General features: G+C 39.0%; 1 protein-coding gene across 1 annotated transcript in view; it reads left to right on the top strand.

Annotated features, from left to right (window-relative positions):
• Positions 1-15021, top strand: part of Slc9a9 (solute carrier family 9 member A9) — a 547508-nt gene that overhangs the window by 140637 nt on the left and 391850 nt on the right. The window contains exon 5 of the mRNA XM_047564064.1: positions 2708-2823. Coding sequence (XP_047420020.1) covers positions 2708-2823 — 116 coding nt within the window. The remainder of the gene's footprint in view (positions 1-2707; positions 2824-15021) is intronic.

The raw sequence follows: 15021 nt of genomic DNA on the forward strand, positions 1-15021 counted from the left end.
GTATTTTGTTTTCATAAGTGAATTCCTAAGTATAGTCGATTTTTTAAAATTGAATTTATTTTTAATTAATTTTTAAATAATTCCCTTTTCTGTGCCTAATAAATATTCTTGCAAATAGTTTTAATAGTTGCATTATTAGTCCATCGTATGTATGTTCTGCAGTCTGTCTTGAATTATTTACTACAACAAATATTCATGATCTGCTAATGATCTGAATACACATTTGGTACCCATTTGCTTAACTTCTTGACATAAATCCACAGGAAACCAATGAGCTACTGAATATCTAAAAAGTTAGTATTTTAAGATATAGAAGCACACTTTTAATTTTACAGCAGTAGTGTGTGAAGTTTCTGGCTTCCTTGTTGCTAAGCCTAGGTAGCATATATACATATATTTTTAATCTTATCCAATTTAATAGCCTCTACACAATATGCAACAAGTATATTTGAACTGGAGCCTCAGATTCTTAACCTGTGAAATTAACTAATAGATACAGAATTTCCAGAAATACAGTCACAGGTCATAAAGCTGATATGGATTCCAGAGCGTATGTTGATGCTCCATATTTGAAATGTAGTTCAAACGAGAAAGGATTCTGGGGGAGCCGGGCCAGTCCCAGGAGAGGCTGAGGTGAAGCAGGAGCCTTTCTATGGCAAGGCCATGGCTGTCGGGAAAGTCCCAGGGTTATCCAGACGGCAGATTCCATTTCGGGGAGTGACGTGGAGAGCAGAGGGAGTCTGAACTTCTCCATTTTCACTTACTTTCCAACCTGCTAAACTGCACGTTCCTGTGCATCTTTGTGATTTTACTCATGGGTCTTAAGCACTGAGCGGAGAACCCGATGCTTATTAGGGGTTCAGCAATAAACACCTATTGAACAAGCGTGTGAGCTGGACCGAGCTAGCCTGTGCCCGTCAGGAGATGGGCCCCCTGACGTGGCCCGCCTGCTCAAGTGTGGAGGAGCTGCCAAGAACAAGGCCCTTTGAACTGGCCTCTTCGCCACACCCCGGGGCAGGCCCTACTGGCACCTTGCTCACAGAGGCTTACCACCTGCCACCTGGTTGACATTCAGCCTCCTGTGCCAGGCACCTCGCTCCCCAGTGTGGGGCCTCCGTCTCCCGGCCACCGCGCACGGGCTCACTTGCACACTCAAAAGGTAGTCGTATTTCTGATTCCTAGGCAGGCTTCAATCCTGCCCCGGGGGATCCCCCAGAACAACACCTCACGGAGTGATTGAGGTCTGTTCTGTGACGTAAGGTATCATGCTGAATCTAGGCCACGTGGAGGTAAAACCTGACCAGCCTGTGCGCCCCACCTCCCTTCAAATCTGGGGTTCACAGTTTACTGTGTCACTTAAATGAGTCACTTAATCACTGTGTTCACTTTTCTGATGTGTAAAATGAAAATAGTAATACCCACCTTAGAGGATCAATGTGTGAATTAAATAAAGACAACAAAGAAGTAGAAATAGTAAATAAATGCTACGTGCTATTTTGATCATTGGTACCAACCATGAAGACATTATTGAGAACTTCCTAGTTGTTCAACACCACATGTTTATTATTTCATTGATTCTTAAAACGCTCTGTGCAACATGATTGTTACCCTACCTTATGACTTAAGATATTTAAGATTAGTAAGTTTCAGGAAGAGCATAAAATCATGTAGCCTGTGTTCTAGAGCCTGTATTTAAATGCAGTTGTGTCTGAAAGAGAGGGATATATTTCTCTTAAAATTTTGACATATCTGCATTCTTGTTGAAAGTATAATTTCTCATATCTGATCTTTAACCTTTTTAGCCAAAGCCTCCAACCTCAGAACAATTTTCAAACACATTAACTTTAAGTGAATGTTTTGCAACATCCCTGTGTTGGTTTGATGGTCTGTAGTTTCTAAGATCTTGCAGACCTTAGATTATACTCCAGTTCAGTTCACTGAGCTCTGTATTTTCTCTACTAGGGTTTTAGCAAAATCAACCAACCAAATGAACAATTAAATACAATGTAAAGACTACAGGGTGCCAAAGGACACCCCAGAGGATTTGCATCCTATAACATGGGGACACTGAGGTTAGAATCTTCAGAAAAGAGCATCTTTTAGGGTAAAATCCCACGGGTCACCATGTCAGCCTTTGCCTTGCTTATTGAAGTGGCGCATGCTCTCACCTCCGGGCTTCTCCATGTGGGCGGACAGTGCCCGGACACCAGCAGATGGAGACTAGTCTGTTGTAAAGTGGCTGGATGACCGGGCCCTGCCAGTGAGTGGCCAATACCCTTCTCCTGGTGGTGACAGATGTGAAATTCGAACCCTTTGCCCACACCCCCAGCAGACAAAGCAAGGAAAACTGAAAAGCAATCCATTTACAGATGTCGACACAGCCACTGTATTTACGGGCATGATTTGTGGTGCCACATCTGACAGATTATTTTTTAAATCCTCGAGATTTATCTTGTTTTCGTTGAAATAAACCATAAAATGCCCTGTTACCTTTTGCTGGGTGAATGAATGGTGGTATTTGGTTCAGAGTGACTTTCACAGGTTGGAGATTGGAGATCTGAGAGCCAGTGTCCATGAACTGGCAGGATGGGGTGATTTGCGCAGGATGCCTGTTAGGAGCCCCACCAGGAGGGAGGCTCGTGATGATAACAGAAGTTTACACAGGACTCCGCTTGACATTTAAAGATCTTATTTTTCTCTTTTACAGGTTGATTGTGTATGGTTTTGTCAAGGCTATGGTATATGCCGGCCAGTTGAAAAATGGAGACTTTCATTTCACCGACTGTTTATTTTTTGGTTCAATGATGTCTGCTACAGATCCAGGTAATTGCTCAAATAGTACATTTCCTTCTTTTTAAGAGGCAAAAGTTTAAATTGAATGCTTCTCCAAAGACCATCAACTGAGTCTTCCTAATAATAATTCCTTATTTCTCATCACTTGCAGTTGACATATCTGTTAGTGATTTTTTTTTAAAAAATGAAAAAGAAAGAAATTGGTGAATATTCAGCTAGCTCTCAAGAAATTGGTCAGAAAATAATTTGAGTTGTGGGAGAGTTTTTAAGGACATTATAATTTATTTCTATAGAACTTTCAGCCATTTTGAGCTAAAGTCCTTAATTTTTCTTGACATTTCTTTCAAAAAATAATCTCTTAAATGGTTAGAATACCTTTTATAAATTGTTTACTGTGGAACTTTTCAGGCATATCATAAGTAGGGAGCATGGTAAAATGATATACCCTTTCCAGTTATCAAATATGACTGATCCTAGACATCATATCCAATGTGTAAATATTTTGAAACAATGGATACTGCCATTATAAAACCTAAAAACATTCACATTCATGATTGGCTAATATCGGAGATCTATTTGTTGTTTGGATATCCCCAATTGTCTTATTATCGTTAACAGTTTGTGTAGCAGTTTGTACCAATCAGGGTCCAAACAAAGATCACACCCTACAACTGACTGCTCTGACTGTTGAATTCCTTTGGATCTTTAAGTTACTCTTCATTTTCTGTGTCATGTATTAGGTTTTTAAAAAGTAATTTACCTTGTTGTTGAACTGGAATAGCTCCTTCGGATGTTCCTGGATGCCTCGGATTTCTTGTAAACGGAGGTTCAGAGCCAAGCTTAGTCAGATGCAGGTCCAGCTCTGTTGTTTGTCAAGTTTACCTTAACGGTGATGCTGTGAGCCTTCTATTGCGTCACCTCGGGAGGCCGCAGCCTGATAGTCACACTGTTGGATTGCTGCTCCAGCTAAGGCCACCAAGCACACTTGCAGGGAACACACACAGTGCATGCTGCCATGAACGTGGCACTTACTCTGTGTGATCAAGGGATGTCCCAAGGGGGACTTAGGGCTAAGGAGCAGACCTGGCTTTGCATTTGTGGTTTTAGAGAAAGTTTAAGGAATCAGGTTTAGGTGATGTCAGGAAGTGGAAGCTGTTCCACAATGGCATGAATTCCATCTAGAAGGAGGGAAGAGTAGACAAGCCTCCATCTGCAGTTGGTAAAGGAGTCCCCATCCCTTCTGAGAGGGGGATGTTTGGTCAGTTCTGTGGTTTGGACGAAGTTCTGCATTTGTGTGTAGACATGTTACGGAGTAGACTTGTTTTGTTTTGTTCCATCATGGTCACAGAATGACCTCGTCTGATGTTGTTCCGTGAAATCATCTGTGACCAATAGGAACACACGACCCAGCTGAATGTACACGGCCTGATCACTAATGTCCAGGGCTGGTTTTCTTTTTCTTGGAATGATCCTCTACAGGACTGTTGGTGACTTGTTATAAATGCAGACTCTCAGGCTCAATGCCAGACCTAGTAAATCGGAATTTAATAGTTTTCCCAAGTAATTCACATGCACATTAAGTTTCGAGAAGTTCCTCCTTTTAGAGTCCCCTGTTCTGCCTAACGGGGTTGGTACTTACTGAGGGTTGCTGTTTAATCCAGTACTTATTAGGGATCCCAAACTAGTGGTATGCAAATTCTATCCTATGTTTTGCATTTATTAGCAGGTACTTTTGTTAAAGAAGTCGTTTTCTAGTTCAACTATTCGAGTACTCCATGGTATAGTATAAACAAAAAACAAAAAATAAAAATAAAAAACAACGAAGCAGGACAAATTGATTTTTTTCCCTACATTTACTAATTTTCATAATAGAATGCTATTTCTTTTGCATCCTCTATATGTTTACCAGTGAGATGGGTTCTTTAAAACATCTTTATGAACAAATGGATTTATTTTCTTTTTTATTTATTCTCTTTTTTATTTATTCTAATTAGTTATGCATGACAGTAGAATGCATTTGGAGACATCACACATGGTTGGAGTACAACTTCTCATTCTTCTGGTTGTACATGATGTAGAGTTACACCTCTCCTGTAATCATATATGTACATAGGGTAATAATGTCCTATTAATTATACTATATTTCTTACCCCCCACACCCCCTCCCCTCCCTTTACTCCCCTCTGTCTAATCCAAAGTACCTCTATTCTTCCCTAGCTCCCCCCTTATTGTGAATTCATATCCGCATATCAGAGAGAACATCCTACCTTTGTTTCTTTGGGATTGACTTATTTCACTTAGCATAATATTCTCCAGCTCCATTTATTTACCAGCAAATGCCATAATTTCATTCCTCTTTAAGGCTGAATAATATTCCATTGTGTGTATATGCCACAGTTTCTTTACCCATTCATCTGATGAAGGGCACCTAGGTTGGTTCCATAGTTTAGCTATTGAGCTGCTATAAACATTGATGTGGCTGTGTCACTATAGTTTGCCCATTTTAAGTCCTTTGGGTAAAAACTGAGGAGTGGATAATTGGGTCAAATGATGGTTCCATTCCAAGTTTTCTGAGGAATCTCTATACTACTTTCCAGAGTGGTTGCACCAATTTGCATTCCCACCAGCAGTGTATGAGAGTACCTTTCTCCCCACATTCTCACCAACATATATTGTTGCTTATATTCTTGAGAGTGAGATGGAATCTCAGTGTAGTTTTGATTTGCATTTCTCTAATTGCTAGAGATGTTGAACAGTTTTCCATGTATTTGTTGATTGATTGTATTTCTTCTGTAAAATGTCTGTTCAAAGTCTTTGTCCATTTATTGATTGGGTTATTCTTATTATTACTTTTTGATATTAAGTTTTTTTTAGTTCTTTATCCTGGAAATTAATGCTCTATCTGAGATATATGGAATGCATGGATTTTAACATAGTTGATGTGTTTCAGTCGACTATTGTCATTGTTCTTAATGATCAAAATGTTCCATCTGGGATAAGCAGAAACCTCTTCAAATTTCTCTAATAACCTTTTGCCATGCCCCCAGTGGTCTTTGATAAGCATCGTGCATTTAAGAGGGACTAGATATTCTAACCTTACTTTGTTTTCTGTGCCTTGACTCACAACCAGCCATTCCTCCAACAGGACTTGGTTCTTTCAAAAAAGGAGTCTGTTTAGAGACCACAATCTGGGCAGTAAGAGTTTTCATTGCTCCGAGTTGGTCATGGATTAGACCTTTTTGGTTAAGGAGTAATTATATCACAAATTCATATTAGTCTGTTCAGTTCAAATTTAGGAATATGGAAATTTTATTTTAATTCCTTGAATTTTAATTTACATTTGCATTTTATTCTGCCTACTTTTCTTCATCCTACTACATTAATATAATTTCTTACTCGCTTAAAATATATGCTATCAAAATTATAATACATATACTATTACTAAAAATACAATCTCTGAAAACTGCTTTGGATTTCATTGTGGTTATTTTTAACCTTTAAATATATCCCCCTAGGGATGTACAGTTGAAAATTACTCTGTTTTAAAAATCACTTAAAATTATTTCTCCATGTGGTCCAGCCACAAGTCAATGCACAATAATGATCATCTGTTTAATTCTGCTTGTTTTAAAATTAGATTTAATATCTATAGGATTCTAAAACGAAAGCCACAGCATAAAATAAATCTACCAACTCTCCATGTTCCATCTATCCCAATTTTCTGATCACTTAAGCAAAGACACAAACATAAATGTACTAGTACATGCTACTTTACACATGGTTGCCCACCTTACTTTTGTTTAACTAACAGTATTTTGGAGATTACTACATGGTAATCTGTAAGACCTTTCTCATCCTTTTTTGTAGCTACAGAGTATACCATAGTTGGTTTAACCGGTCCTTCATCAATGGACACTGGAGTTCTGTATTGTCTTTTGCAATTATAAATGACAGTGCAATTAATAACCTTGAAATGAATAGCTTTTCATAGTTGCCAGCATTTCTTTGAGATAAATTTCTAAAAACAGATTAAAAGGTAAATGTATTGGTAATTTTCCTCAATCCCAGATTTCTCTCCATAAAGCGTATACCACTTGGCATTCATACCAACCATACGTGACAGTTCCACTTTTTCACAGTCTTGCAAATGCAGTAGTCTACCAAAAGTTTGGATTTTTACCCATATATTAGATGAAGATCTCTATGTCCCTGGGCTTTGACTTAGCTCTTCTCTCTATGGGTAAGATTGAACACTTATTTATATATTCAGAGTTTCTAAGAATTTTTTTGAAGACCATTTCTAAGATGCCTTTTCCAGTAGAGTTGGTAAGTTTTATTAGCCCTTGATATATTAGCCCTTTTACTGTATTGTAAGTTAAAATGCTATCCCAGTTTGTCATATTTTGTTTTGCTTCTGAGGTGGATGTGGGGGGTTTTAATGTGATGTTGACCTGCTTCCTGGAAGAGGATGCAGTGAAAGTGGGTCTGAGGGGTGGGACCATGGAGCATGGAGCTGGAGAGGACCCCAGAGATACCCTGCTGCAGCCCTGGGCTTCGGGATGACCTGGCCACTCCATTGCTGCTGGAGGATTTCATGTTACACTTGCTGAAAGATTTCACACCATCCTTGCACAGCCCTGGGGAAATGCAGACATCGCTTGGCAGCCACCAAAAGCTTGGACTCAAGACAAAGTATTTCAGTCCATGTGATTTCTTGCTAGTTAGGGTCCTTCTCTTCCGGCACATATGGGCTGTCAGTCTTGCAGAGTCAGGTCCTATCTCAGGTCCCCTGTGCATAAAACCGCCCATTGAAAAGCATCGCCACCACTGTTTCCTGGTCCCCACGCTGTAGGCTGAGTTTGTTGTGCTCTCTGGAGTGACCCAGCCAACCACAAGTACAATTGAGTTGTTCAAGCTTCCCTCTTGTGGCTGGAGACGTCTCCAAGGTTATGTTTACAGGACACAGAAAAACTGATTGAAATAAAGGAAAATATCCAACCTGGTGAGAGGATGATTTATCTGCATTATGTCAAACAACTGATCTGATTGGAGTTTTTAGAATACAAAATTGCCTCGCAACCATAAAGAGAAGCTTGGGAACCAACCAAGGCCCCTGTTCAAGTCTGGTGTGGATCAGCTGTACAACTTTGAGCAACCACTTAGCTTCTCTAGATTTTGTGGGTTCTTGGAGGTGGAAGATATGCAATCTCATCTTCTAGCCCTCTATTTTACAGATGAAGAAACTGACTCTTCATCTGTAAAATCAAAGTTTCACCCAGAGCGCTAATATCCTTCTGGCTCTAACGTTCCATGATTCTAATTTCTATGAGACTGAGTTTGACTTTTTTTAAAATAAGCTTTTGTTTTAAAGAAAGTAAGTCAACCTGAAGCCTGTCACCTGGGTATTCTGGGGTTCTAACCCCAACTCAGCAAATGCTAGAGATGATTTCATAAAGCAGAAACCCGGGTATGAGCAGGAACACTTAAGTTCCCTTCTTTTACTGGTGCTAATTGTTATCTTAAAACACGCTGAACCCACTCTCTGCTAAATTGGTGTAATTTAAGATTTTCAGCAACCTTAGAACACCTAGTTAATCTTACCCCACAATTATTCACTTATTGCTAAATTCTTGTGACTCACTAATTTACCGAGGAGAACCTATGCTCTCCAGGGCTGATTTTTCTTGGCCTTCTTTAAATTAATTCTTTTCCATTTAGCTAAATCTTAGCTAGGTGTTATTATCTGTTCGTATTTGTCTTTTCTAGATACACATGTAGGCTTACATCCAGTTCTTCCTGCATGTCTCAGACTCCCATCAGTCAATTTTTAGTTGAGCTCCACTTAGCGTGATTTGACTATAATTTGATTAATTTTATGTCCTCTTTCCTCACTGGCGAGCTCTCGCTGCTGATAGAAAGGTCATCAGCAGCACTAACGGTGAGTGGGTAGCTAAGGGCAGAACCCCTGGAGAGAGGGCTTGTGAAATGCAGGGTGGGGAAAGTGAGGCCCTCAGCTAGCAGGCTGGCTCTTCTTTAGGAATGTTCAGAAAAGGAAGAGCAGGAAGATGGGGAAGAGGAGAGAATAGATCCTCAAAATGCAAGACAGTAAAAAGCTCAATCACCAGAAATGGCTGCTTTCCAGAACAGTTGCAGAGGCCGAAAACCTGGGAAGGGCCCTCTACCTCATGCAGTCCTCCTGTCTCCTTCATGACTGACTCGGGGCCCAGTTTGGTGAATCTAGACTGTCCAAGATACTGATTAATAAATCTAACATGTCCCTTCCGATGGCATAGGTGAGAAGGAGAGCCAAGTCTTAGAGATATGCGCAAACACGTGGGGATCCCAGCACAGCCCTGGTCCTTGAGCAGACCCGTCTGGTTCCTGCCTCTTCTTGGCCTTATCTTCTGGCTATTGCTCCCTCTTTGTTTCAGTTAGACCTCTGCTCAGATGTGGACTTTAAAGTGATGTCACCTTTGCCAGTGAGACCCCTTCCTGCCTGTCCCCTGAAAGATCGCATCTTCTTTTCCCCAGACAGTTGCCTCCAGATCCCAGCTCCTCCCAGACCCTCCCCTGTCTCATTTGCCTCAACAGCACAAATCGTATTTATTTACTTATTTGTTTGTCCCCTCAATGGGAAGGTTTGTCCCTATTTTTCTGGATTCCCCCCCCCCTTTTCAGTTCAATATCTCCCGTATGTAGAACAGTATCTGTTCAACAAATACTCGGGAAACTGATGAATGAGTGTCTTTGTGGGAGAATCTTTGAAAGCAGAGCGGAAAGGGATCTCTTCTCAAACAGAGGTGAAGCAGTTGGACATCACAGTTCACTTTCACCCATGAGGGACCCCGTGGCCCCAGGAGGGAGAGGGACACAGGGTGAAGGTTGAACTCCCAGCAGATAGCTGACCGCACTAGTGCTTTCTGTCCTCTGAAAAAGACGTGTTCAACTAAACAAAAATAAGTGCCTTTCTCCTTGCCCAATGAAGCTGGCCCTTCTTTCTCCCTGTTGACCTGCGTGGTTATAGCTGAACACTTTCCAGGGAGAGCAAGCCATGGCCTGTAGATTTCTAGACACTCTTAGAATAGCGTGGGCTTCTATAGGCTGGAAATTATTCAAAATAGTAGCTTCTTTTAGGGGAAGAAATAAACTCGGTGCATCACAGCAAAGTATGGAATAATCACCCAGAAAATGCCAGAAACTTGTTCTGGTGCTTTGCAGGACAACTCTTCCCTCAAGGTCTCCAGGAAGCCACTCATTCAGCACACGTGATCTGCGCATTTCCTCACTTCATCAATTTCCCTCTTTCCTATTTGAATTAAAATGCCTTCATTTTATATGATGCAGCTGCATCGAGACTCAAATACAGCTGCACTGTTTTGAACTCCAGAAATATTAGTCTAGCAGTAAAAGCTAGAGAATAATCCTTACTTGAGAGTCAAGGAAGAATGAATTCAGGGTGTCCTGCATTTGGGTAATGTTGGATAGGGCACATTGTGGAGATGCTCTGTGACTCAAGTATAAATATGCCCTAGATTTCAAAGACTTTATATGCAAAGAGTAAGATATATAATCAATAAGGGCTTTTTAGCCTTTTTTTTTTCAGCACCAAGGATCAAAACCCAGGGCTTTGTGCTTACTAGGCAGGTGTTACATCCCTGGCCCATAGATTTTTATATTAATTACATGTTGAAATATTACTCATTTGGTATTGAGTTAAATAAAATATACTATTAAAATTAATTTCACCTGTTTCTTTTTATTTTTTTAATACGACTATTGGAAAATCTTAAACTATGTACATGGCTTGCATTATGTTTTTATTGGACAGAGCTGCTATGGAGCCAAATACACAATCCTTAATAAAACTACCACAATAATTTAAAATCGAATAGAAGAATTAAGCACAAATACAGTGCACAGCATAGATTATGGCATTTGGTGAAATACAGGCAATTTATTTTTAGGAGATTGAACTAATATGACTGAAATTTTTTTTGTAAAGTCTCTTTTCTCTGTCTCATTTTTCTGCTCCAATGCATAATAATCCATAAACTAGTTTACGCCCATGCGTTAGAAGCAAAGCAAAGAGAAATGGGAGTAAATATCTGTATGATTTAAATACAATAGATGTGTCATTGAAACCATAAATACTGCAGCCTCTGACTTGGGAAAAGCAGATTCAGTAAGCTCTGGCCCAAATGTCTCGATTGTGTTCTTTTCCTTAGTAGAACATTAATAACATGTTATGAAGGTCTGACAATCTCAGAGCTGTTTTTCTTAATGCCCATTACTGTTTTGTTTTATACAGCTTGCCACAAATCCAAGAAACTTGACATTTACGTTATGTTAGCCCTGTTTCAGGGTTTGTTGACACACTTAATGTTCCTAAATTGGGTAAACTCAGTATCAGAAATAAACATTTATCTGAACAGAGTAAATGGAGATTACCTGTGAAGCCAACTGAGAAAATGGAGTCCATAACTCTTCATCAAGTATAAAGTTTAAAAATTCAGCTGATATAAATTATTAGTAGAGTTTTCCAATTAAAGAAAATAAAATATACATGGTGTTTAATAGAATCCATTTCTTTATCATCTTCCTCCCTAAATAATATTTGATAATGAGATTGAAGAAAGCACGTGCAGATGCCTCAAACCACAAAGGACTCCTTGAGTTTTGCATGGCATACAGTCAGTATTTATTGAATAAATTGAACAGACATTGAATGTTGGTTAAGAACACTGTCCAGATGTGGGACAGGCCTGTGTTGAAATCTCCATTCTATCTGATCAACCTGAGCTTCAGCTTCTCCATCTATAATAAGATTTATTTTACAAATTTGTCATAAAGGTTAAATGAGATAACATGTGCTATTTTTATTGTTATTATTTTTATGAAACATTAAGAGGAGGAGTTTTTATTTTTTTATTTATTTTTTACCATCAGCACACTAGAATGAGATACACCCGTTTTGCTGGTTTCCCTGTTAATAGTCATAGGTTGCAGGAATTCCGTCCTTGGTTGGTGGATGCTCCCCCTCAGCAGCTACACTCTTCTGTGAGCTGCTTATTAACACCGGGAGTGTAATACGTGTGATGTGGCAATTTTACTTTGGAAAAAATGCAACATACTTCCATATTTCTTTTCATAAGCTGAAGGTAAATTTGAACATCGTCATCTTATCCCCATGTATGTGGGAAGGAGTCTCTAAAATGATGGGCACTTTTCTAATGTCACCACGAAGCTCTGATCCAGCCTGCAGGTTTTCTATCATTCACGGCTACCCTTGGTACCCCGTCCACATTCAGATCTCCCTGATCTTTGCTCTTTGTTCTTCAGTCAGAACCCAGACAAGAGTCCCATGAGAGATTGTCACCTCTCTGCCTTCTCTTTTAGTCCAGCGTCAGGCTCCCTCCCTCCTTTTCTTTGTGCTGATTGAGGAAACTGGGTCAGTTCTATAGGAAGTCCACATTCTAAACCGATCTGTGTGCTTCCTGTGGTGTCATTTCATGGTCCCTGTATCCTCGTATTTCTCTAAGTGAAAGTTAGTTTCCCCATTCAACTTTCATGTCATGGTTTCTTATTGATGCTTATTATCTGAACCTGATAGTTTCATTAGGATTGACAAAATGGTAATTCTTTTCTAATGCTGTCATTTCTGCCAAGTTATTAGTTAGAATTATTCCTGCAGCAACAATGTCTCATGTTCTTACTTTAAACCACTCCTTATATCATCAAAAAGTAATGTACACTTGTTTTCTGTATCCTTGGTCAAATGAGCAGCCATAAAAACATGCCCATTATAAACACATGGTTTTAGACTTGACCACAATGCTATCATCATACTTAAAATAGTAATTTTTGTGGTAGGTAAAATAATGACCCTCCAAAGCCCAAGTCTCCATAACTTGTGAATATGAACACATTAATTCACAAGACAAAAGAGACATCATAGATGTGATTAAGTTAAAGACCTTGAAATGTGCATGAGTTATAGGGATGGGTCCAATCTAATCAAGTGGGTCCCTTTAAACCCAGGACCTTTCTCGGCTGTGACTATGGAAGAAGAGACTGAGAGATAAAACAGTGCTGGCTTTGAAGATAAGGAAGGGACTTGAGCCAAACAAAGAATATAGCTGGCTTCTACAAGCTGGAAAGAGCAAGAACACTGTCCCCTGAAGCCTCAGGCAAGGAATGTATCCCTGCAGACACCCTGATTTTATCCCAGTGAGATTCAAATTAGAGTCAACCACAGAACTATGACAAATTTTTGCTGTTTTAAGGCAATAAGCTTGTGATAGTTTGCTACTGTAGCCAATAGAAAGCCACTACATTCCCTAAAATGTTATCGAATATACAGTTAGGTTAAAAATTCCCAAATTTTCTCATATAAAAAAAATTATAGCTGCCTCCTTAGATCAAGGATCCAGACAATGTCTGCAGATTGTTTTAGAGATGGTCCAAAAATAATAAAATCGTAAGATATTTTTTGTGAAAAAGAGACCTTAGGGATCACTTAGTCTAACATTCTTATTTTCTAAAAGAGAAAACTGAGGTTTAGAAGTGAGTAACTTGGCTATAGGACAATCATTTCAAAACTCAACATTACAATCAGTCAAAAAAATCCCTAAGGGTCAGCAGTGGATTCTGGGAAAGTAGTGACCTTAACTTGCCTCCCTTAAGTGTTGTTACTCAAACTTATTTAGCTAAGGTAAAAAGCTGCAAACTTCTAAATGCAACCAAGTGCTAGTGAAGCTGGAGATTTGAACGGCTCCTGCAGATGCAGCAGGTACTAAGCTTCCTCTCCACTGAGTAGCATGACCATCTAGATGCCTGTCTCAGAGAAGGCACTGGATGGCAACTGGAGAGCCATGAATCCTGAGAAGGGTTGGTAGAAAGTGGGAAGTAGGTTGACAATGGTCCCACATTAGTGAACTTGACCTTGATTCCTGGGTAGCAGGTGGCCTCCTCCAGGGGCCTGAAGGATAACCCACTCACTTCCACACCACCAGCCTGTCCTCAGCCACTTACAGAACTGCTATCATAGAGGCTGGTCCAATAATCTTGAGCCCCTAAGTCAATAAACTAAAATAAAACTATATAAAGACTAAACAGAAACCTGAGAGGACCAGTTGGAATAACCAGGAAGTAAATTCCCAAAGGGACCAGAAGATGATTGAAAACCACCTTATAAGAGATCTTAAGAAAAAAAAAATATGAAAAAAAAAGAGAGATCTTAAGGAGACCAAGGGCAGATACAACCCACAATTTTCCAAGTAAGCAATTGAATCGATAAAGAAGAGTATGGTGCAGTTAAAACATGAATTAGCAGGAGATTTAATAGAAAAACATTTGAAAAGAACAGAACAAAAGATTAAAAGATGTAAATCATTAAGAATAGAAACTTGATGAATAAGTTCAAGAGACATCAAATTTGAATGATACTAGTTCCAAGATGAGAAAAAAGAATAGGTGAAGAATAAACAAATGAAGTATGTCTTTCTGGGTTAATAAAGTGCCTCCAGTCTGCAGATTGTCTTTCTGAACCTACCACATATCAGACAGGATTGAGGAGAAAATGATAAAGTATATATCTAGACAAAATTCCTAAATTATAAGCAAGAAAATCAAGCTGAGAAAACAATCTATAAATAGAAAACAATCAGACTGCCTTTGGATTTATCATCTGCCACTCTTGATTTGGAAAGAAAGTAGAGTAATATCTTCAGACTACAGAAAGATCTATTGTAAGTCAGGCCTCTGATACCCAGCCAAGATGTCATTCATCCATTTGAGTAAAAGAAAGCTATTTGGAATAGACAAGAATACCATAACAGAAGAATAAAAGTTAGAAAATAGTCTAACTGAACATTTAAGCCAGTTGTAAATATGAACAGATTGGATTTTTTCCATCAGAAAGTCTTTCTGCCTGATTACAAATCAAACCACCTACTTATATGTAGTTTACCAAACACATTTAAGAAATGATATTTTTAAATTAGCTTGGAAGAAATCTGATGTGCCAAGAGACACCAGGAAAATGTAAACACAAAGAATATTGAATGATAATAGTAATAAGACGTGAGGGGAATTTAAGGTTAAAAGCACTAAATAAGGATATATAATGTGTGATAAATGGCATAATTTGTAAATAAAATACAGTGTTCATAAAGTCATATGCATGTACCAAAATGTAATTGCTGAATATGTTTAAAATATTTTGAAATG

Source organism: Sciurus carolinensis, chromosome 9 (assembly GCF_902686445.1).
Source record: "Sciurus carolinensis chromosome 9, mSciCar1.2, whole genome shotgun sequence".
NCBI lineage: Eukaryota > Metazoa > Chordata > Mammalia > Rodentia > Sciuridae > Sciurus > Sciurus carolinensis.